Genomic DNA, 24,957 nt, shown 5'->3' on the forward strand with positions numbered 1-24,957 from the left:
CTTAAAACTCAACATTCAGAAAACTAAAATTACGGCATCTGGTCCCATCACTTCATGGCAAATAGATGGGGAAACAATGGAAACAGTGACAGACTTTATTTTCTTGGGAATCCAAAAATCACTGCAGATGGTGACTGCAGCCATGAAATTAAAAGACACTTGGTCCTTGGAAGAAAAGTTATGATAAACATAGATATTGTATTAAAAAGCAGATATCACTTTGCCAACAAAGATCCATATAGTCAAAGCTTTGGTTTTTCCAGAGGTCATGTATGGATATGAGAGCTGGACAATAAGGAAGGCTGAGTGCCAAAGAATTGATGCCTTCGAACCACAGTGCTGGAGAAGAGTCTTGAGAATCCGTTAGACTGCAAGGAGATCAAACCACTCAATTCTAAAGGAAATCATCCCTGAATATTCATGGGAAGGAATAATACTGAAGCTGAAGCTCCAATACTTTGGCCACCTGATGCGAAGAGCTGACTCATTGGAAAAGACTGATGCTGGGAGGGATTGGGGGCAGGAGGAGAAGGAAATGACAGAAGATGAGATGGTTGGATGGTATCACCGACTCGATGGACATGAATTGGAACAAACTCTGGGAGATGATGAAGGACAGGGAAGCCTGGCATGTTGCAGTCCATGGAGTTGCAAAGAATTGGATACAACTGAGCTGGATCATCGAAAAAGCAAGAGAGTTCCAGAAAAACATCTATTTCTGCTTTATTGACTATGCCAAAGGCTTTGACTGTGTGGATCACAATACACTGTGGAAAATTCTGAAAGAGATGGGAATACCAGACCACCTGACCTGCCTCTTGAGAAACCAGTATGCAAGTCAGAAAGCAACAGTTAGAACTGGACATGGAACAACAGACTGGTTCCAAATAGGAAAAGGGTGCTTGCTTCGGCAGCACATATACTAAAATTGGAACGATACAGAGAAGATTAGCATGGCCCCTGCGCAAGGATGACACGCAAATTCGTAAAGCGTTCCATATTTTTTGATTTGGGAGAATGGCATTGAAACATGTATACTATCATGTAAGAAATGAATCGCCAGTCTATGTTTGATGCAGGATACAGGATGCTTGGGGCTGGTGCACGGGGATGATCCAGAGAGATGATATGGGGTGGGAGGTGGGAGGGGGGGTTCATGTTTAGGAACTCACGTACACTCGTGGTGGATTCATGTCAATGTATGGCAAAACCAATACAGTATTGTAAAGTAAAATAAAGTAAAAATAAAAATTAAAAAAAAAATAGGAAAAGGAGTACGTCAAGGCTATATATTGTCACCCTGCTTATTTAATCTATATGCAGAGTACATCATGAGAAACACTGGGATGGAAGAAGCACAAACTGGAATCAAGATTGCTGGGAGAAATATCAATAACCTCAGATATGCAGATGACACCACCCTTATGGCAGAAAGTGAAGAAGAATTGAAGAACCTCTTGAAAGTGAAAGAGGAGAGTGAAAAAGTTGGCTTAAAGCTCAACATTCAGAAAACTAAGATCATGGCATCTGGTCCCACCACTTCACGGCAAATAGATGGGGAAATAGTGGAAAAATTGGCTGACTTTATATTTGGGGGCTCCAAAATCACTGCAGATGGTGACTGCAGCCATGAAATTAAAAGACACTTACTCCTTAGAAGGAAAGTTATGACCAACCTAGACAGCATATTAAAAAGCAGAGATATTACTTTCCCAACAAAGGTCCCTCTCATCAAGGCTATGGTTTTTTCAGTGGTCATGTATGGATGTGAGAGTTGGACTCTAAAGAAAGCTAAGTGCCGAAGAACTGATGCTTTTGAACTGTGGTGTTGGAGAAGACTCTCGAGTCCCTTGGACTGCAAGGAGATCCAACCAATTCTTTCTAAAGGAGATCAGTCCTGGGTGTTCATTGGAAGGACCAATGTTGAAGCTGAAACTCTAATACTTTGGCCACTTGATGCGAAGAGCTGACTCATTTGAAAAGACCCTGATGCTGGGAAAGATTGAGGGCAGGAGGAGAAGGGGATGACAGAGGATGAGATGGTTGGATGGCATCACCGACTCAATGACATGAGTTTGGGTAAACTCCGGGAGTTGGTGATGGACAGGGAGGCCTGGCATGCTGCAATTCATGGGGTCACAAAGAGTCGGACACAGCTGAGCGACTGCACTGAACTGAGCAACTGAACAACAACAAACAAATAGCATTTATGTAGAAAGATGGATTTTTAAAAGCCAACTTCACCTAGAAAGTAATAGAGTTTTCATAAAATTGAGTGATGCTGAAAGAACAAGAATTTAATGCTTATGCCAAACATTCTATTTTAAATTCCAGAAGTTTCAAGATCAGTCAGGAATACTGCTGACAGCTGGCTTGACTCTCCATAGAACCTGATAGGAAAAAATTCTGTTATCTCCTAGTGTGCTTTAATAACACCTCAGAGAATGTGTTTTCTCTATCAGAAAGATAGCTTCTACAAAATAAAAACATATTCCTTGTGAAGTTTCACCCTTTGCATCACAAAGTTCTCAGGGATGCTACTCCCTTTAAAGTGTCCCAGGTGTCGCCAGCCAGCAATTAGGCTCTACAGTTTTGACTACACTGATGGCATGTGTACTGTCAACACGTCTTTTTGCAATGTCTATGGCCTGCCTCCCAGATTCACGGTTAAGGTTAATAGGCACTCAGGAGCCCGCCCCTCCCTGGCTGCTACATGCCATTGTGTTTAGAGGTAGACAGGAAGTCTCTGCAGCTGAGGAGGGCTGCTGATCACTTCCTGGTGAACTGCTTCAGTGTCCCTGAGTGGTGCATCCTTCCAAAAGTGGATGCTAGAAACCACCACAATATTGTAAAGTAATTGGCTTCCAATTAAAATAAATTAATTTTTTTTTTAAGTGAATGCTTATCTACCTTCAGTTGGGGCACCAGAGGGCAGTAGTTTGGCTGTATTGCTCTGGCTGTACCACTGTAACCAGACAATGGCAGGCACTGTAACCCCCTCAGGATGTGGTGGCCGGGGTCCCTGGACTTCCACCACCAGGGGGCCTTCTGGCCCCAGGAGCCCACACTGCCTGAGGCAGAAAGTGCCCTGTAGGAGCAGCTCTCAATCAGTGACTGGTAGAGCCTGCTCTTCTAATACTCCAGTTCCCCTGGCCCAGGGATGGTGCAGCTCTGACTTCTACAGCGACATTCAGGGTTTCCCAAGGGGACTAACCTCCATCCATGAGAGTGATCACTCCCCGTTTACTGGCTGGCCTCTCTTTCCTACTCATTCTTCACTCCCAAATCCTATCTGTACTTGAATCCTTGTCATAGAGTCTGCTTCTAAGAAAACCATCTTCTAGGGAACCTTCCCACAGTCAATCTAGTGTCCCCTGGATGTGGTTTTTTAACATTTGGGACTGACTGGTGTGTAAATGTTGGAGATAACATATGTGTTTATGTCCTTCAACCTCCCCAATAGCAAGCTGGAAGCTCTAGACGAATAGAATAGGGAAGGAGTTAATTAAAATCCCTTAACTGTCCCACTGGTTCATTTTTCATATTTGAGGGAACTGAGCTCCAAAGAGGTGAAATGACTTGCATAAGGTAACACAATCAGCAAATAGCTGAATCAGGAGCAGAATTTAAACATTTTGGCCACAACCTCAGGGCTGAAAATACTTCATCCCTGTAAATAAAGTAGTATGCTATTTTATGAAGTCAAAAGAGATGTTATGACTATGTAGAAGCCAGACATAAAACTTCTACATTTCCCCCTAAGTTTTTGTTGTTAGTAAGGGCTTCTGGGGGCTTCCCCAGTGGCTCACCTGCAATGCAGGAGACTTGGGTTCGATCTCTGGGTCAGGAAGATCCCCTGGAAGGAAACGGCACCCTCTCCAGTATTCTTGCCTGGACAATCCCTTGGACAGAGGAACCTGGTGGGCTACAGTCCAAGAGGTTGCAAAGAGTAGGACACGAGTGAGCGGCTAAGCACATATAGAGCTTCTAGGCTGCAAATCAGAGTGTTTGTAGATTCTTCAGTTTGGATTTTATGATCCGGTGCTGCATTAGTGAAATGATGATCAAACATAAATACACAGATGTATACATCTTAAGATCTTCCTCAAAACAGTATTCATATGATTTACCCTTCATGTTATATGTCTAAGGTAAATACATAACTCTTCTTAAAGTTTTCTTCTTTTCCCTTTTGCAAATTTCAAGATGTACAAGCTTCCTTCTCAGAAGAGGTGTAGAAACCATAACCTTGACAACCTACCTCTTGACTTTGATGGCTCTCTACTTTTCATCAAGGGACACGCTCACCGAAAAGGGTAGAAATAACTACTTATCATTAGAACCAATTCCATTTCTGTATATGCTAGACACTGCTATTTATTATACTTAAATCTTGACCAACTTTCCCGGAAAATGATAAACTCAAATATATAATTTGAGGACTTAGACAAGAACAAACCTTATAAAAGGGCAAATTCACCCCTCCTAATATAAATGAGGAATCTAAGCCCCAGGAAAAGACAAATGATTTTACTGAACCAGCATGACCAATAATTAGAGACCCAAGTCTTCAGATTTCTGCTTTGGTTCTTTTCCCAACTCATTATTAATCTTTTTTTAAAAAAATTCACCTACATGATTGGTACAAAAATACAAAAGTTGTGACAGAAATAGCTACACTGCCTTATCACACTCACCTCTCTGTACTAATAAACCATCAGACTCATGTAGGTGGCTGGTCCATCAGCCCTGTGATCCTTCTCCAGGCTTTAATGTTCAGGGAAATTGACTATAGCTTCTCTAGGTTCCTGTCCATGCCCAAGCCTTAGCATTGGGGCTCCAGAACCAGAGAATTCAATCAGACTTTTTCAAATAACACCTTCCCAAGAAGTTACCATGGAGATGTTTTTAACTGCTAAATATTTGAATTTCCTAAATATATTGTGTTCAATGAGACTTAAATTTCCACTTGGAGAAAAAAAATGCAACTGAAGGTGTGTGTTGAGACTTGAATACAAGTAGCTCTGCTGAGAAATGTGTCTGGTGGAGTAACAACTGAGATTTTGCTTTACTGAAGTTGTACAAGTGAGGACAGCATCTTTGGCTATCAAACTCCAAACACTGAAATGTCCTAGAGACAACTGTCTTTCAGAAGAGCACAAAGTAGGTAAGAGTCAAACGACAGTTCAACAGCCATCCATTTGGTACTAACATAAAGTCCATTATTTTCTATATATATAATTCTTTTCCAAAGGTTACGTTAGAAATTTAATATTTATAATAGTGTAATATTTAACTAGAATGTAAAGATCAATATCTTATTCTACTAATCAAGTAAGTATTTTTCAATTTCCTTTTCTACTAATACATCATTTTATTCCATTAGCTCGAGCATGTTAAATTTAAAAAGGGAAGAAAAAGAAAGCACATCACAATAAACCAATAAAGCCACAAACATTGTTTCCCCTATCGAATGTGCTGGGATATTTGTGGAGCTACAATGGAAAGAGCACTGACTACAGCTCTGGAGTCCTGGGATACAGTGCCGACTTTCACTAAACAACTTCATGCCTCAATGGCTTAATCTGCTAAATGGAGACATCCAGACCCAACTACCTCTCAGAATTATCTGGGAATCCCCAAATGAGCTTCCTCTGTGAAATATGCTGTGTCTGTAAGATAAAGGTTGGCAGTGGCTGAGGAGGAAATATGGGTGTGTCCATCTGGCTACCACAATTCCCACAGGCACTGAAGTGGTACGATGTGACGGGAAAAGGGAAGAAAGCCAAGAAGGAGGGGCCCTGCACAGTGGCACCATGATCCACACAGCCCCCACTTGCACCTCGTCACTTTGCACAGGGAACTGGATGGATATAGATGGGAGTGCTCCCTGTACCAGCTTCAGACCAGAACCCCAGAGATGGGGAGGAATGAACACAGAGGAGACTGGGATGGAGAAAAGAGAGGGCACAGTGAAGACGGCCATGGGTCCACTCACTTTTGAAAAGACCAAAGGAAAAGGAAAAATAATTTACAAGGCTTCCAGAAAAGATGTGGTGAGACCCAAGGGATGAGTCAAGGGATGATAGAGTTTACTGAAAGTCTCACAGTTCTCACCACACTTTCCCACACTGTTTCCAAGGAGTCTCTCAACAGCCTGGTTGTGGGTACCTAGGCAGGTTGGTATCATTCCCATGTTATTGGTTACTAGCTGGAAGTTCAAAGAGTTTAGATAGCTTGCCTAAAGTTTTCTAACTTGTAACTGAGAAATACAGGATTAAGACCAAAGCCCTCTCAATTCTCCACTGCTAGGTTGTTTTTTCTTTTCTGCCATCACTGGTCATTACTAAATGGTGAGAATTTTATACATTTAATTTTATGTGAATTATCCTTATTCTATACCTGCGGTAGAATATATTCACAGCAATTCACATTTCTAAGAGCATGAAATATAGACTGAATATCAAATCGACAGAGACATTTCCTAATATACATAAAATTTATTTTTTAGAAAGGCACTAAACTTTTGAGCAGCTCCGTGAGTCCTTGGATAAGCCTCAATACAGTGTCAGTCAGGGATCTGGTCAGTGATGACCCATTAGCCATGGATGACATTGTCATTCAACTGAAAAGTTTTGTGAAGTAATAACAGTCCCTGGTAAGTTTGCTGAACCTTTTGGCATTTGTTCAGGAAAATAACACACTGAGATTTTGAAATGAAGCAAAAGCAAATGAAGTTAACTTTGCTACATGTTTTGCTTTTTATTTAAAGACTAAGAAAATTATCACTCATATAGGAGGAATTCCAAAAGCATGGCATCTACTCAGCTCACAAAATTCTGAGAATGTTTTCTATAAGGAAGAGATCATAAGAAACATGCAGATGGAGAAGGAATATGTAAGTGGATATAGATGGCCATACACATACGAATATTCAAACTGCCAAGAACAGGAGCAAATACATAAGGGATGAACCACAAAATCCCAGAATGAAAAGAGAAATGAAACTATCGAACCAAAAATATTCAAATGCAAGAAAAGAACTGCCAAAAGAACATTTGGCAGCTAAGGCATCCTCCTTATCTTTTAAGTACAGGTGTTTAACACAGTGCATGGAAGACTTTATTGCCCCCTTCTCTCTGTTCCAAAAGCAATTTGCTTGTATCTTTATGACAGTAATTTAATTCAATCTAGCACCAGCTTGGTCCTGACCTAACTAAACTCCTTATTCCTATTCTGAATGGTCTTTTACCCTTCTTCAGTGCAAAACTCTAAATATAATAATAACAAAAACAGATGGTTTATCCACATCACTACAAATGAATCAATTTCATTCCTTTTCGTGACTGTTTGTATCATTGCATATATGTACCACATCTTTATCCATTCCTCTGACCATGAACATTTAGGCTGCTTTCATGTCCTGCCTATTATAAACAGTGCTGCAATGAACACTGGGGTACACAGAGAAAAACAAATATCATATATTAATACATTCATATGAAATCTAGAAAATGGTACTAACGAACCTATTAACATTTACAGGAGTAAAGATGCAGACGTGGAGAACAGACTGGTGGACACGACAGGTGAAAGAAGAAGGCGGGATGAACTGAGAGAGTAGCACTGACATACATACACTACCACATGGGAAACATAGCCGGTGGGAAGCTGCTGTGTGACCCAGGGAGCTCAGCTCAGTGATCTATGATGACCTGGGGGTGGGGGGGGGAGGAAAGGGATATATGTATACTTACAGCTGATTCGTGTGTTATACGGAAAAAACTAATATTGTAAAGTGATTATACTCCAGTTAAAAAAATAAAAAATATAATAAAAAGAACATATCACTCAGATTTAGATGATGTCAGATAGGATTCCAGCAGGGGACAGATGGCACACGCAGAAGAGATGATAGAAAAGTGTTTAAAGAACTATTTATAAGATGAGGGCCGGTGAAGGAAAATCAACACGAAACAGTGGAGGGAGCAGCCCAGGGCTCCCAACAGCAGGAAATCATTACTATTTCTAGACAGATAGGCAAGGGAGGGCATGAGTTCTGGATCAGGCAGATCTGAGCTATAGAAGAGGCTGTAGCCTTCAGCAGAGTAGCAAAGCCACCACCACGCTCCAGTACCACCTCCTGCTCCTGCCCTCTCCTCCAAAGCCTCCCACTGGCTGAACCTAACTAGAAACCAGAAAGCAGGAGAGCTGGGTCCACACAGTCTATAAATAAGCCCTCGGGAGCACAGAGGAGGGTGGAGAGTGGAGCCGGAAGGGCACACAGAGATCAGCCAGAGACTGAGGTCTCACCGAGATGCCCACTGCCACATTGCTGATTACGATGAAAAATCAGAAAGAACCTAAATGCCAGCAACAGAGGAACGACTAAGAAAATTGTTTTACATATTTCAATGAAGTGAAAATGTGCTTTTATCTTAGTGAAAAATAAAACAGGATATAAAAAACATCTAAATTGCTGCCTTTGTAATTTCATTTTTAGTTCTACATTATATGAAAATACGTACAGAAAAAGAAAAGAAAGTGTTATTCATATGGTTATTAAAGCCACCAAAACAGCTAAGGCAGATGTGGTCTACCTCAACAAATCAAATTAGTGTCTCAGTCACAAAAGAACAGTCCCTTTGAAGGTTCACTAGTCTCACTGCTTCCGTAGAACTGGACAGAACATTTTAAAAGTGGGCATCAACCAATCAAGCCTTTTCAAGGAAGGTAAAATGATACTTTGGGGACCTGGAATCCAATTCATATGAAGAACAGGAGAATGACCTAGGCACATTTCTCTTACTTTCCACAGTTTGTATCACACTTTCCTCCTCCCCCTTCCAGCTCTTTAAACAAGGTATAAAGAGAGGTCTGTATAATGACCACTTTAACCACTAAAGAGAGTATGCTTCCCTCACCAAGTCATTCAAAATGAAAACATCTCTAAACCCTGAAACGAAATTTTGGTATCTTGTAATAACATAAAATTTGTAGGCATATTCTGGATTTTTCTCTCTCTCATCCCTCCCTGCTTTGTTGACGTTCTAAGCACATGCACAGTTTACCAAGTAAGTAATCTAGCACTGAGTATAGATATGAGTACATATTTGTGTGTATACACAACACATGGGCGTCTCCAGCGGTTCAGATGGTAAAGAACCTGCTTGCAATGTAGGAGGCCTGGGTTCAATCCCGGGGTTGGGAAGATCCTCTGGAGAAAGGAATGGCTACCCACTCCATTATTCTTCCCTGGAGAATTCCACACACAGAGGAGCCTCGTGGGCTACAGTCCATGGGGTTGCAAAGAGTCAGATACAACCAACCGACTAACACCCATACACACTTACAATACATGTATGCATACACACTAAGTAAATATACATACATTTATGTGTGTAAACAGATACACTGAGTGTGTATATATATACACATATACATTCCAGCACTAAGTACTTACAGATATATATCCACAGAAGAAAGTATTTATAAATGTGTATATATGTCCACGAATATATACCCATAGAAGAGACAGAACATTATCAAGTAGTCTTTAGAATCCCTTTAGCCATATCAGTGTTGAGAGTGCTCAAAAATCATAATTCCTCCATCTCCAAGAGTCTTAATTCTTTTCTCTTTCAGTCTTGGTCATGTACATGTTTGAATATTTACTCTTCTCCCTTATTTTAATGGCAAACTTTTCACTATTTTAATGGTGAATATTACAGTCTTTAAAAAAAAGAATGAGACTGAGTTTCCCAACAATAAAGCTTGAACTAGTTTGCCAGCCCATTCTACAGAGCCTCACACCTAGCAGGTGTCCATATATGTTTGTTTAATAAATGAATTACACAAATGCATTTTCATTGTCACTTGCCTTCCTGAGTGTGACAGACACAGACACTGAAGACCATACATTAAGATAGCTTTTGATAGAGGTAACAAACATCTGCTTAATTACTTGAGTCACAGGAAACAAGCAAACTCAATGCTTCAGTTACCATTATCACTGGATAACTGTTTTTAAAGTTGGAGAAGGTTTTACAATAAGCAGAACTGAACAGAGAGCATGGTTCAAGATCAAGCAGCAAATCTCTGGTTTTACTCTGGAAATTATGCAGTACTAATAACTACAGTAATTTATGCTTTAAAATAACTACAATAAATCTAAATACCAGAGCAGATGGAAAAGGGGGCTTCCCTGGTGGCTCAGCAGTAAATAATCTGCCTATAATTCAGGAGACCTGGGTTTGATCCCTGGGTTGGGACAATCCCCAGGGTTGGAAAGATCCTCTGGAGAAAGGAATGGCTACCCACTCTATTATTCTACCCTGGAGAATTCCATGGACAGAGGAGCCTCATGGGCTACAGTCCATGGGGTCGCAAAGAGTCAGATACAACCAACTGGCTAACACCAACTAACACGAAGTGGCAACATACTCCAGTATTCTTGCCTGGGAAATCCCATGGACAGAGGAGCCTGGTGGGCTACAGTCCGGGGTTGCAAAAGAGTTGGCCATGACTTAGTGGCTAAACAAAAACAACTGGAAAAAGAAATTCACTCTAAGTTAGTTTTGTGTATGTAATAATACTCATAGAAATTAATGAACATTCTTAAATATAATTTTAAAAGTACCTCCAATACAAAAATGTCAAAATTCAGTTTTCAGAGAAATGAGCACTAAAGACAAACTCACTAGCTTCCATAAAGACAAAGATTATTTAAAGGGTTTTCATAATCCTTCAACATCAAACTCTCTAGCTTTATAATTTTCAAGACAACAGTGTTTCCTATAAATTTGGAGTTTTGCTCATCAGCACCTCTTTCCTCTTTTAGGGCTATGGTTAATCTTTGTGCAAAGTGAAAAATCCTCAACATTTGCCACTTTAGACTCCTTTGCATACTCTGTGAATCATCCCAGCAACAGGCAGTAAGACTCGGTGGTTTTGAGAGTAGACTGGAAATCAGGTGCAACAAGTTTAGTCAACACTTCAAGGACTGAGTCACTGATTCTCAGCAGAATTATCTCAAAAGTTCCCAGGGAAACCATGATGCCCTGTAGACTTCCAAGCATGAATTCTTCATTCTTGGATATTCCCCTTCTCTAAATGGGACATGGTAGAGTGCAGATAATTAATAAGGAGAAATTCTTCTCTTCTGGTCTTTGAAAAAGTGACAGTTCTGAGTGTACATACATAACTACATTTCTGTTGGATGCTGCTGTTCTTTAGCTAACCACCTCCCCTATTCTCTCTCTCTCTCCCCCAACCAATCATTTGTTCAATTAGCTTTAGTCTTCTCATGGCGTAGTGAAAATATTATGAACTTTAGAATTTGAAAGACCTGGGTTCAAATACTACTTTGTCATTTACCAGATAAACCAGTTTGGGCAAGCTACTTCCCCTCTTTCAGGTTCTGTGTTCTCAATTGGAAAGATGGGGGTAAAATCACCTACTTAGATGAGCTATTATGAAGATTAAATGAGACACACCAAATATAAAAGCAACTGCCACCTGACAGGTAATCAATAATTCAAGCCCTTTCACCTATGTATTCTTGGCAGAAGTTCTTATATTTACTTAATTTATAGGAGAGGCTGGGAATGATTGATCTGAGGAGAACTGTCCTCCTTCATACCCCCCACCAAGCCCATTTTCCTCTGAAAACATACCCAAACACAATTGGCTGTCTTTTGCTTTTTGTTGATTAGTTCTTGGGTGGCATGAAGATAGACACTGCTGCTTTCCTTTGTTTAACATCTGCTGGCTTTGTAAATTTGTGGACTTCTAACCAGAGTATGATTATACACACAGAAAAGCAACCATGAGTTCTGTAGAGAATAAGGAAGTTGATGCATAAATTCCTGAGGAGTACCTCTGCAGGGAAACTACAAGATGAAGCAAACACAGCTTCAATGCATCAATGGTTATCACCTAGATCTAGGACCAGTTGTTCCCTTATGGGCATAAAAAAGAGCTTTAATAAGTGAAATAACAAGGAAGGGTACAATCAAGCACCAACAATGCACCAGCTACTATGACTTCTAGGTCAAAGTACTTGAAACCTCTCATGCGGTGAGATTAGAACAATCACAACATGCAAACTGGTAAAAGTCAAAACTTGAACCAATGCCAGATATTCAGTCATACTTTGTTTTTATCCTGAAAAACAAAATCCAAATTCTAGGCTTAGACTAACTTGTTTAAGCATGTTTACTGACACACATGGGAATACAAATGTTCTTGTTTCTGTCGAAAGTAGCCTCCAGGGAAGGATTCTTGATCGATAATTGAGTCTATTCCAGTCAAATTTGTTTTGGGGAGTCAATACTAAGAGAGAATAGTCTTGTAACCCCACCCTGGAGCAACTACATTTGCTTGTTTTGCAGATAATAACAGCAAGGTAATATTTCTTACAGATAAATGACAAGCACTTAGTTCTCAGAAGGAAAACAGTAGGGATGGGAGCCACCCTTTGCAAGGGACCAGAGCCAAGAGTGCAAGGCCTGGGGGTGCCTCTACTGCACAGGCTTGAAAAGGACTGGTTCTAGGTTTGCACATGGCAGGTGTGATAAAGGAGACACTGTATTTCAACCTAAATTTCATCAGTTTGATTCAAATATCTTAACTGTTTCAAATAGCAGATGGAAAAATAATTAAGTTGAGATTTTATAGGATATTTACTAAATTCATCAGTATTATCAAAACATTTAAATAAGATCACAAATAAAATATATTACCTGTCAGAGCACCATCAATTTGTCAAGCCCCAAAAGGGCATTCTTGAATGGGTACAATATGGATAGACTCTATAAAGAATATTTTACTATTATAAAATATGGTTTATGCAAACTTTATACATTTTTTTTGAAAACATGAATCAAGTTATTGTGTGTGTTGGGGTTCTGGGGTATTTTTTTTAGATGGTAGGTGACATACTAATTATGTCTGAATTCTGGAATTCTGTAAGTATTCAATATGCCAGTAACTAGACTATAGTAACAACTCAATCTGGGGATCAGACAATCTCATAGTTGTTGGTTTATGAATTCAGGGAAAGATTTCCAGGAGAATAGTCATCAGGAAGTCAAATGAATCAGCTGGACTCCTATCAAAGGTGGGTAGAGGCCAGGAATAGAGAAGTATAGTCTATAACCCAAGAGGACCCAGACCAACCGCTGAACAGAAGCCAGAAAACCTGATTTTATTCCTGCTTCCTCCACCTACATTGCATTCTTTGAACCTCAATTTCCTCATCTATAAATGAGGGTCTGGGCTATTGCACAGAACTATTATAAGCCTCAAGTAGAGTAAAATACCAGCCATAGTTTATAATCCTTGATGTGTAAGATCAACATAAGGTGAAACTTGTATTGGTTAGCAGGGAATACTCAGTGATAAATCAGAAACTAAAACGAAAGATTCAAGCAGCAGGACCTCTAGAGACCTAATTAAGGTCACCCCTAGCAGTTCTCCTTGAGAAATTCTGACACCCCACTTAGCCTAAGCAGCAACTGCAAATTTTCCAGGCCACCTGGCTAGTTGCTTATCTTTGACTGTGCGTGCAAACTACTGTCCTGGCCTAGACTGTACTGGGAGGGAAGAGGGTGTACCAACCAAGCCCCCCTCCAGGTCATGCTGTTTCTTGAGAAAGCTTGGGCAGAAGCTCCAGACTCAAGATCTTTGGACATGTTCCTTTTGTATATAATATACGCTTTAGAATTTCTGCTTTAAAATTGCTTTTCTTCCAAGATTTTAGTGCACTTATATTTTAATGTATTTATATATATATATTTCTCTTCACTACTTAATATAGAAATTGTTTAGTATCACAAGTTAATTTGTTTTTCTATGTACATTATAATTTCTGTTTGCCAAATTTAGAGCTTAACTATACTTACTGTGGGAATACAAAGAAGGTAGCACTAGCCAGTGCTTTTAATTTGTAGTGGTTAACTGCAGGACTCATGACCATCAGCTGGAGGACCACAGCCCCAACCCTTATGAGCTCTGTGATGGTCAAATTACCCTGCCCCTCTGTGCCTCATTCTTTCTCAAAATAGGAATAATAATAGTACCTGCCTCCCCAGGATGTTATGAATTAACTGTGGTGAGTTAATACTTGTAAAGTGTTTAGAACAGTGTCTGAAACAGTGTGTGTTAAATAAACTGCATCTTTCAACAAAATCTTGATGGAAAACAGTGTTCATAGACATGATCTAAAATTATTATAAATTGAATGCTCCTTGTATTTTCTTGCTTTATTCATAGCACATATTATTTTGCCTCTTGAACCCAATTTTAAGATAAAGAACTATCCAACTAGAGAATCCAAAGGACTATCAGGAATTTATGCTATTGCTTATTAACTGATTTGGAAAAATTAAGATATGTATTAAGCATAGTATCTTTATGCAACTGCTGGCCAGATCTCTTTTCTGAACTATTATCTTCAGATTGCCACAACCCTGGCTTCTAACAGATGACACTCAGTCAGGGGGGCTGACTTGAAATGGGGTAGAACATTAAGAAATACAGTCAGCAGCCAACTTCTTCACCACAGAATATTTTGCCAAGTCTACCAGTAACTTATTTTTACTCATTTCACTTCCATACATGGGAAGGTTAAAAAACAAAAGGCATTTGTTAATTCTGTGTTTCATTTTTCTGTGTCAGCGACAGGTTCAACCTGTCTTTGTCTTGTCTGTAACTTGTAGATGAGAGAAACCGGGGATACCACAAATGGATTTAGGATTATCTGCCTCACTTGTGTGTCTCAGGGTCTCCTGGTACTTTGTCAAAATGATCCCTTGTTGTGAAGGGTGTCTGTCATTGCTTCACTCCCATTGCATAGGCCAATCCAGAGAGCACACAGTTCTGTAAAGACAGCACTAAGTAATGTTCATTCTCTAGAATGAAGGCATCTTAGGAAGCTGAAGCTGTAGAGGTATTCTGATGAGGCATTTGGGTTGGCCCAGTGCAGCTGTGCCTTAAGGAAGCAATAAATGAACTAATGAGACTTGTAAACAATTGGCCTTTCCTGCCAACATCCACACAAGTGTCAGCTATTGATATATACTTTATCTTTAAAACTCACTTTGGGACAAGATACTGTATTCACATTTCAACCCTCTCTTGGGTAAAAGTCCAGAATTCATTTTGCATAGTGAATATATGAAAAGACATCAGTTGGATATGCCAGGCAATTTGGGATGAAAATAAAGATAGGTTGTTTTAAGGAAGAACACTTTGCTTATAGAACACAAGCAATGCTAGATTCTTCTTAAAAGAGGCTCCAGAATCATCCTGACAGAACTGTGTAGACACCAAGTTACAAGAACCATTCATTTTCAGTCTGTAATTTTAGAGTATCAATATGTTTACATATCATTTCAGTGAAGATTTTCAAATCAATGTCATAATTGAAGCCAGTCTTTTTTAAATTTTTTATGAAGCCCAATCTTTATTCCTAAGTGCCAAAATATGACAGAAGAGCTGAGATAATCAAGTTCTAGACATTTTAAATATTTAACATTTAAATAGAAAATTATTTATGCATAATCCTGAGTACACAGTTCTCTTTTGTTTTAAATGTCACTATGAAAATAAGTTTCTGTGATTTTCCTTTTGGTCCAGTATTGGATATAGTTTAAGACAATCAAAATTTAAGAAGATTTAGAGCCTTTGATGATCTCTATATGAGAGAATAAAAATTCTCATTAATTATTCAGTATGAGTAAAACTTTTTAACGAGAGAAAAGAATTTCTGCTCCTTGAAGACAATCCTTCTCCTGACCTCAATGCATTGGACTAAATCTTCTGTTTCTACACTTAATGCATGATATGCTGCTTTATTCATTCACACACCCCTCCTCCACTAGACTACAGGTTTCTTTGGAGCAGAGATCATCTCTAATTTCATTGCTCTTTTTCCCCAATGTCTGATACAGAGTAAGACCTCAGTAAGTGTTTGTTGGACTTAAACTTCTCTTTAAATTCTGATTGATAATCATTTCAATAGGATACAGAAGGGAATGTTTTACCAAAGCATAATTAGCATTAATCCTAGAAAAATGATTCAGTAGTCAGGTTGCATTGCTTTTCATGGACAGGTTCTCTAAATCCTCTTACAATAGGTAAAACATGAAAGGGAGATTAAACAATTATTTGATAAATTTTTTCAAGGTAAACAGAAATGCATACAGTTCAAGGCTCAAATAATCTCACCAGACAACTTTTTTCAAAGAACTAAATCATTTTTTTTCTGCAAGGACATTCCTAAAGTACAACTGACCACTTAGGTGAGTGAAGAGTTAAGACAGGTAAGTGTTTTTAATGTTCATAGTAAGATGGGCATTTTGAATGGATATTAGGAGCTAGACAGTTTCAATATCAATATCTTTGCTACATTGCTTTAATCATGGATGAATAGTAAAGCAGTGATTCATTGCCTCATCTTTATAAATAAGATTTATAAGTGAAAACTAAAGGAAAAGGAAATAAACCCAAGCACAGAAGTACTAACGGTCTCCAAAAGTGTTCATGTCACTTGGATGTGGACTAAGAAGATTAAGGCTAAAAGTGTAGAAATAGAGTAGATAAAGCAATAAAGTGGCAAAGAATTATCCTATACTAAACTCAGACTCCAAAACTGCTTCAGGAGAAATACCACCAACTTCAAATATAAACTTTACCTTTGACTTCATAAGCCAGATATATTAAGACTGTTAAGTCTTGAATGCACAAAGGCCGCCCTTTTACAACTACAAAGGTATTTCCAGACACCCAAAGGTACTTCAGGTCTTGACATACCTGGTTATAAACTTCTGGACTTCTGAAGTTGTTTAACTCCACTTACAAGGTCAAGTGGCTTTATGAACGCTACCACCATCACTAAGCAGACAACAATTACAACACCACCGCCATAATTGCTCCCGCTCTACCTTGCATCTGTCTAGCACCTGCTTTGCACTGGGCCCTGGCCCAGGTGTTTTATATAGATAGTATTTAACCCTCAGAAAGCCCCAGAAGGGATGCTGTTTTCTCCATTTTACAGGTGAAGAAGCTGAGGCTTAAAGACCGAGGCTTACGGAACTTCTCCCAGCAGCAGAGGCAGACTTGAAGCGGAATCTTTCCAATACCACAGCCGAGGGCTCTGTCACTGCAACTTGCTCTCAGAGGTGTTTCTAAGCCTCTGTTATCTTCCAGGCACTGTGCTAGTAATTTTAAATGTATATTTAGAAGTCTCCAAAACAATGCTAAGAGGTAGGTAGCAGCTCATGAAATTGAAGCTAGAGCAGGAAAGAAACTCCTCCAGGAGCTCACAGGTAGTAAGTGACAGGGCTAAAATTTAAATACCTGCTTTATCAATGGTGAAAGAATATAAACCGAAAATTTCAAAGTCTTGCTTTTGGCATAAACTAAATAAGGGAAGTAACCTGGTACCTATTAACCAGTTTAGATGCACTATTAGATAAAACAAACCTAGGCTTATCTTGGAGAAGGTGATGGCACCCCACTCCAGAACTCTTGCCTGGAAAATGCCATGGGCAGAGGAGCCTGGTAGGCTGCAGTCCATGGGGTTGCTAAGAGTTGGGCACGACTGAGCGACTTCACTTTCACTTTTCACTTTCATGCACTGGAGAAGGAAATGGCAACCCACTCCAGTGTTCTTGCCTGGAGAATCCCAGGGACGGGGGAGCCTGGTGGGCTGCCATCTATGGGGTCACGCAGAGTCGGACACAACTGAAGCGACTTAGCAGCAGCAGCAGGCTTATCTAGCTATGTCCTTTTCGTTAGAAAATAATTAAACCTGTTTAGAGTTCTAAACACTAAACCAGTCATAAAAAATGGAAAAGTGGTATCAATCAAGTCATTAACACTCTACAATTTCAGAATGTTTCCAATGATGGTTCTTTTTCTCGTGAAATAAAACAACAGTTTATCCTCACAACCCTCTAGTGATTTATAGAGTCTAAGGAGTGAGTTGTTTTCCTGTTACAGTAGGAAAATGTCCATGCAAAGACAGAAAAACTGGCAATGTTTGGCAATCTCAAAACTTGAACCTAGGCATCCTGAAACAAGGATGCTCTGCTCTCTGGTGTTGGTTGCATTTTTCCTCCAAATGAAATCAAGCCTGCTGATTTTCAGAGGATTACAGCCATCACCTGAGTCTGGCTTCCTGCAGAGAGCATTAATGTTTGCTTCTAGGTTTGGAGTTCAGATGGAGAGTGCTCATTTTTAATTCACTCTATTGACCTTTAGCTCGGAACCCATTTCTAATTAAAACAACACTGATTAAGGAAAATAAAAACGAAGCACTATTTTCATCATATAGCAGAAAATAAATCATAAAATAACCACTCAAAAGTATAGCAAGATATTAATAAGAAAAAGGAGAAATAGCTCCCATTTACTGAGCGCTCACAATGTGCCAGTCACTGTTTTGAGCGTTTGACAGCCACTAACTTATATTTTATAACAACTCTTATTATGCCCCTTTTATGGATGAGAAGACTGAAGCACAAAAAGGATAATAATTTGCCCAGGATGACACAGCTAAGTGTCACAGTAAGTAGAACAGGGATTTAAACCCAGACATAGAATTCCCCTGGTTTGATTCCTGTGTCAGGAAGATCTCCTGGAGAAGGGATAAGCTACTCATTCCAGTATTGATGGGCTTCCCTGGTGGCTTGGACAGTAAAGAATCTGCCTGAAATGTGGGAGATCTGGGTTCAATCCCTGGGTTGGGAAGATCCCCTGGAGAAAGGAAAGACTACCCACTCCAGTATTCTGGCCTGGAGAATCCCATGGATAATGGAGACTGGCTATCTACAAAGTGGCTATAGGAGGCTACAAAGGGTCTACATGGGTCTGCAAAGAGTCTGAGTCAGACATGACTGAGCAACTAAGCACAACACAGAGAATTCACACTCTGAATAAAATGTTTACAAATGAAGTATAATTCAAAACCTGATAAATGATGGTGCCACTGAAGGCTGCTAAGGAAAAGCTAGCCAAAACTCACCATGCCCTCTCCAAACACACCAGTGTGGTCCCTCAGATGGCAAGAGAATGGACAAGACGGCAGATGAGGCTGACTCAGGAGGGTGATGGCTCTGTTTCTATGGAAAATAACATATGGTTCCAAATAGGAAAAGGAGTACATCAAGGCTGTATATTGTCATCCTGCTTATTTAACTTATATCCAGAGTACATCATGAGAAACGCTGGGCTGGAAGAAGCACAAGCTGGAATCAAGATTGCTGGGAGAAATATCCATAACCTCAGATATGCAGATGACACCACCCTTATGGCAGAAAGTGAAGAGGAACTAAAAAGCCTCTTGATGAAAGTGAAAGAGGAGAGTGAAAAAGTTGGCTTAAAGCTCAATATTCAGAAAACGAAGATCATGGCATCCGGTCCCATCACTTCATGGGAAATAGATGGGGAAACAGTGTCAGACTTTATTTTGGGGGCTCCAAAATTACTGCAGATGGTGACTGCAGCCATGAAATTAAAAGACGCTTACTCCTTGGAAGAAAAGTTATGACCAGCCTAGATAGCATATTCAAAAGCAGAGACATTACTTTGCCAACAAAGGTCTGTCTAGTCAAGGCTATGGCTTTTCCAGTGGTCATGTATGGATGTGAAAGTTGGACTGTGAAGAAAGCTCAGCACCAAAGAACTGATGCTTTTGAACTGTGCTGTTGGAGAAGACTCTTGAGAGTCCCTTGGCCTGCAAAGAGATCCAGCCAGTCTATTCTGCAGGAGATCAGCCTTGGGATTTCTTTGGAAGGAATGATGCTAAAGCTGAAGCTCCAATACTTTGGCCACCTCATGCGAAGAGTTGACTCATTGGAAAAGACTCTGATGCTGGGAGGGATTGGGGGCAGGATGAGGAGGGGACGACAGAGAATGAGATGGCTGGATGGCATCACTGACTCGATGGTCATGAGTCTGAGCGAACTCCGGGAGTTGGTGATGGACAGGGAGGCCTGGCGTGCTGCAATTGATGGGGTCGCAAAGAGTCGGACACGACTGAGCAACTGAACTGAACTAAACTGATGCTTACCAAAACCAAGCTTGAAAAAAAGAAAAAAAAACTCTGCGGGTGCATTTTAGGGAAAGGGACAGCCATGTTCAAATTATTTTATGTAAAGGAAGCAAGCAATGGTCACTAAGTTTTAGAACATAGGCATTAAAGGTTGCAAATATTTGCAGAATACAGACATCAGTAAACTTTAAACCATCATTGAACTGTAAGAGGGGAAGCATTTTTTCCCCTCCAACCCTATTCTTTCCCATTCCTCCCATTAGAGCTTAGCATTTATAATAATGATAATGGTGATGGTGGTGGTGATGGTTTTACATTTACTGAGATTCTACTTTGCATCCAGAGGTGTGATAAGAGTTTTACATTTAATAACATAAACTAGCATGTGATATTCACAACAGTCCTACAGAATTAGTATTACTATGTTCTCCATTTTCCATCTGAAGAAATGGAGACTCAGAAAGGTGAAGTAACTTGTCCAAGGTCATTTATCCAGGTCATAAATTCATTTTCATTTGCTCTAAAAGCCCACAAAAAATTAATGGTGAATACCCAGCAGATAAGTGTGGCCACCTGACTGTCCCATCCTTATATAGAAACGAAGGTCCCAGTGAGTGCTGCACATTCCAGCTGAGGCCCACAAACACCTCCAAATCCTGGACAGAAATGAACAAACAGGGCAGATTGCTCAAGAGAGTGAGACTGACCAAAGATGGGCCAGAAATCTAAGTGTGCTTTAGCTGCTGTCTTTACTAATAACCGGTACACCCTCTCAGGAGAAACAAAATGTGTATAAAGATGATATAACTAGAAAAACATCCCAGAGATAGACCAGTAAGTTTAGTTCTCACTAACTTTGCACTAACTTTTGTACTAACTTTGTTAGTACAAAGTTCATCATAATTCTAAAGGAAAGAATGAAGTGCTTTAAGACTGAACTAAAATACAAGAAGCTCAAGGAGAGAAATAAAAACTCCTAAGTTTTAGTCTAAAATGCATTTGGATTTGAATAAGTTGTTTATTTAACAACACTTTGCTGACAAAGATCCATATAGTCAAAGCTATGGTTTTTCCAGTAGTCATGTACGGATGTGAGAGTTGGACCATAAAGAAGGCTGAGCACCAAAGAATTTGTGCTTTTGAACTGTGGTGTTGGAGAAGACTCTTGAGAGTCCCTTGGACTGCAAGGAGAGCAAACCAGTCAATCCTAAAGGAAATCAACCCTGAATATTCATTGGAAAGACTGATGCTGAAGCTGAAGCTCCAATACTTTGGCCACCTGATGCAAAGGGACAGATGCCAGAAAAAATAGAAGGCAGGAGGAGAGGGGGAACAACAGAGGATGAGATGGTTGGATGGCATCACCAACTCAATGGACATGAGTGTGAGCAAACTCAGGGAGATAGTGAAGGACAGGGAAGCCTGGTGTGCTGCACTCCATGGGGTTGCAAAGAGTCAGGCACAAATTAGCAACTGAACAACAAAATTGTTTATAGCTGTGTATCATGTCATTTGATAGGGAAAATGTGATGGGACCAGGTCAGATAAGACCATTACTATGGAAGTGTTGAAATTATTTGCTGATGTAATAGGAAAAATACTTTTATGTTGGATACATCGTTATTAAGTAACATTTTGTTAGAAATTCATAGTTAAGCACACTAAGTCTTTAGGTGGTAAAAAATAGGTCCTATTACAAGCAATTACTACTGTGAATGATAAATATGAGAAAAAATAAAATGCATTCTGTGTCAGCACCCCACTGTCTATGTTCTCACACATACTCAGACTTCCCTGAACCACTTGTTCAGGAAGTACTTCTCAGGAAGTACCATGTTCTTCCAAGTATTGAGGATGCTCATAATGCAACCTCTGCCTGGAACACATTGCTCCTTCCCTTTTCTGACTAAACTGCCTCAGTCATCCTCCTCCAGGAAGCCTCCATAGATCCCTTCCTCTATTCTAACATCTATTACAGCACTTATTCCACTGTTCACTTTTTGGTGTTCTCAAGACACAAAGATTTCTTTGATGACAGAGACCACTCTCATTGTTTTTGATACCCCAGCACTTAGTTAATATTTGTGAAATGATTGAAATTACGTTGCAAAGACTCTTTTAGAAATAAAAGGAAAAACATTTCTAAAATGCAAATCTTGTACAATATTATTCTCACTGTTCACAAAGGTGTGTGTTAAACACACATAAAGGTGGGTATTTAGAAGCAAATACAGAAGGGGAATTCCCTGGTGGTTCAGTGGCTAAGACTCCACGCTCCCAATGCATGGGGCTGAGATTTGATCCCTGGTCAGGGAACTAGATCCCACATTTAGAGTCCACATGCCCTAAATAAAAGATCCTACATGCTGCAGTGAAGACCCAGCAAAGCCTAAGAACTAAATAAATGTTTTGTTTAAAAAAACCACACACACATATATAGAAGGATATACTGGAAATTGCCAACTGTCCTTCAATAGATTTTTCACACACCTGAACCTCTTAAATATACCATTATGTCAAATTTATTATTGCTCAACGAACGCACCAATTCAGATAGTATAACTGAATACTTATGCATGAAAGATAAAATCGTCACAAAACCACGGCAAAACATTTAAAAGCACTATGGCAGTTACACTTGGAATAACTAGGTGCTGCCTTTTTCTACCACTGATTCCAGTGGGGACAAGTCATGCACCCTTTGGTCTCAAGTTCTCCACCCATTAAATTGGGATAACCATCCCTGCCACTTCCTCCTCCACTCGGATCCTGTGAGGACAGTGGAGCTATAATACCACGAGTGGACATCTTCACAACTAGGGCACCGCGGTCAGAAGTCTGAAGAAATCCCCAGGTGGAGTTCCGACCCCGTTATGGTAACAACCCTTCGCAACCCACCTGCTCTCGTCAGCAGGTTGATAGCTTCTGGTGTTGTCTTTGCTACACTTACTTTGTAGTCAAAGTAAAGTCTACATGGGTGGGCGCAAGTTCCTCTCACTGGTGCTTGGTCTGAGCCAGAAGCAGCGAGGAACCCGTTCATTCACGGCGACCGCCACAGTCCCCTCCTTGGACCCCGTTACGTTCCTGCCGCGCGAAACCGACCTTGGGCCTTTCCCCTCCTCGGAGAGGGGTCGATCGAGGCCGAGGGTAGAGAGGACTCGAGGGTCAGGGTAGCCGGAGTGGAAAAGGTCGGGGGAAGTGAGTCGGGGATAGGCGCGCTCGCCGAGGGGCTTACCTGTCCTCTCTGAGGGGCGCCAGGGGCGGGTGCGGAATGAACACCCCACAGTCAGACCGCGGAGGCTGCTGCTTCTTCTTGGAGCGCCAGATATGGAAAGAGGTGTGCTTTTTGGGGGGCCTGGACGGACTGGACTCGCCGTGGTCAGCCTGAGGTGGCAGCGACAGCGGCATCTTCTCGTCTGCCTCCTCTGGCTGCTCGGACGCTGCCCTCTCGGTCGCCCGGTCCTTGTATGAATAAAAGAACTCACCTGGGCGCCCGCTGGCCCGCCTCTCCCCGCGCGCCGGCCGACCCCGCCCCCTCGTCGCGGGTCTGCGGCAGAGCGCCTCCCCCACGGCGCAGGAGGCCCGCGGAGGGAGCCCAGGTGAGGCGGGCGCCCGGAGCCGCAGGTATGGAGGACACGCCCCCTCGTCCCGGACCTCGGGGAGTGCGGCGGCCGCGGGATAGCGACACCTACTGGAAATCTTGGGAACCGCCCGCGTCTCTTGTCCCGGCATCCTCTGTTCTGCGGTGGGAGCCAGAGCTGGGTCGGGTTTTGACATCCCCTCCGGTGCATGTGCCACAGGTCGTCTGCGGAGTTGTCGGTCACTCTTGGCCTGTCCAAGGCTAGCGCGAAGAATGGCTTAGCCACGAACCCCGCCTGAAGAAGGATGGGAGAGGCGCATCCCCTGGCCAGGCTGCCAGGCAATTAGAACTATTCTACTCTGACCTTCAGGTATCTTGGGCAATGTCATGTGCTGGGTGACTTCTGTTCTTGTTTGTAATCACAAGTGTCAACTGCTGTCCTCTCCCTTCAAGTGTTTGCATAATTAATCTGTACTTGCACCTCATAAAACACAAAAGGATAGAAAACAGAAGGGAATGAGCCATATTCCCCAGTTCCCTAGGGCTTCAAAGATCCCTCATTGTGAACTAAACCCCAGTCCCACAGGCCTCTCCAACATCTGTTTTACTCTTAATGACTTCCTTTTTTAACCTCACAATTGTGGTTAAATAGCAAAGGGAACTAATATTTAAGCAAAAAATGTCCAGGAACATTTCATTTGAGGCATTGTTAGACTATAAAGATTTCAAGAACCAAATACTACTTTAAAACTCAGTGCAGTATAAGTTCCTCTTACACAGTAATATTTTCTTCTTTCTTTTCTCTTTGAGTGGGTGAAAGTCGCTGAGTCGTGTCCGACTCTTTGCAACCCCATGGGATTCTCCAGGCCAGAATACTGGAGTGGGTAGCCTTTCCCTTCTCCAGGGGATCTTCCTAACCCAGGGATCGAACCCCATTGCAGGTGGATTCTTTACCAACTGAGCCACAAGTTGAAGATCCAACTAATTCATTCATTCATTTACTCAATCATTCAAGAAACATTAATTTTTATTGAATTAATTTTAAGTTTACATTTTTATTGACGTAATCCTACATATAAGGCTTCCGTGGTGGCTCAGAGGTAAAGAATCTGCCTGCAATGGAGAAGACACAGGTTTGATTTCTGGGCTGGTAAGATCCCCTGGAGAAGGAAGTGGCAAACCATTCCAGTATTCTTGCTTGGGAAATGTCATGACAGAGGAGCCTGGCAGTCTACAGTCCACGGGGTCACAAAAAGTCGGACACAACTTAGCAACTAAAAAACAACAACAAAAATTCTACATATAGTAAAAAAAAAAA

The 24,957-nt window shown here is 40.9% G+C and overlaps 1 protein-coding gene and 1 non-coding gene across 2 annotated transcripts in view; one reads left to right on the plus strand and one right to left on the minus strand.

Moving 5' to 3' along the window:
• CRYBG1 (crystallin beta-gamma domain containing 1) overlaps positions 1-23,467 on the minus strand; it is a 228,456-nt gene extending 204,989 nt beyond the window's left edge. The window contains exon 1 of the mRNA XM_068984914.1: positions 23,295-23,467. Coding sequence (XP_068841015.1) covers positions 23,295-23,467 — 173 coding nt within the window. The remainder of the gene's footprint in view (positions 1-23,294) is intronic.
• On the plus strand, positions 899-1,005 carry LOC138090006 (U6 spliceosomal RNA). Its single transcript, XR_011145834.1, has one exon. It is a non-coding gene; the product is annotated as a U6 spliceosomal RNA (small nuclear RNA).
• Positions 23,468-24,957: the final 1,490 nt, after the last annotated feature.

The sequence above is a fragment of the Capricornis sumatraensis genome, chromosome 13 (genome assembly GCF_032405125.1).
Source record: "Capricornis sumatraensis isolate serow.1 chromosome 13, serow.2, whole genome shotgun sequence".
Lineage (NCBI taxonomy): Eukaryota > Metazoa > Chordata > Mammalia > Artiodactyla > Bovidae > Capricornis > Capricornis sumatraensis.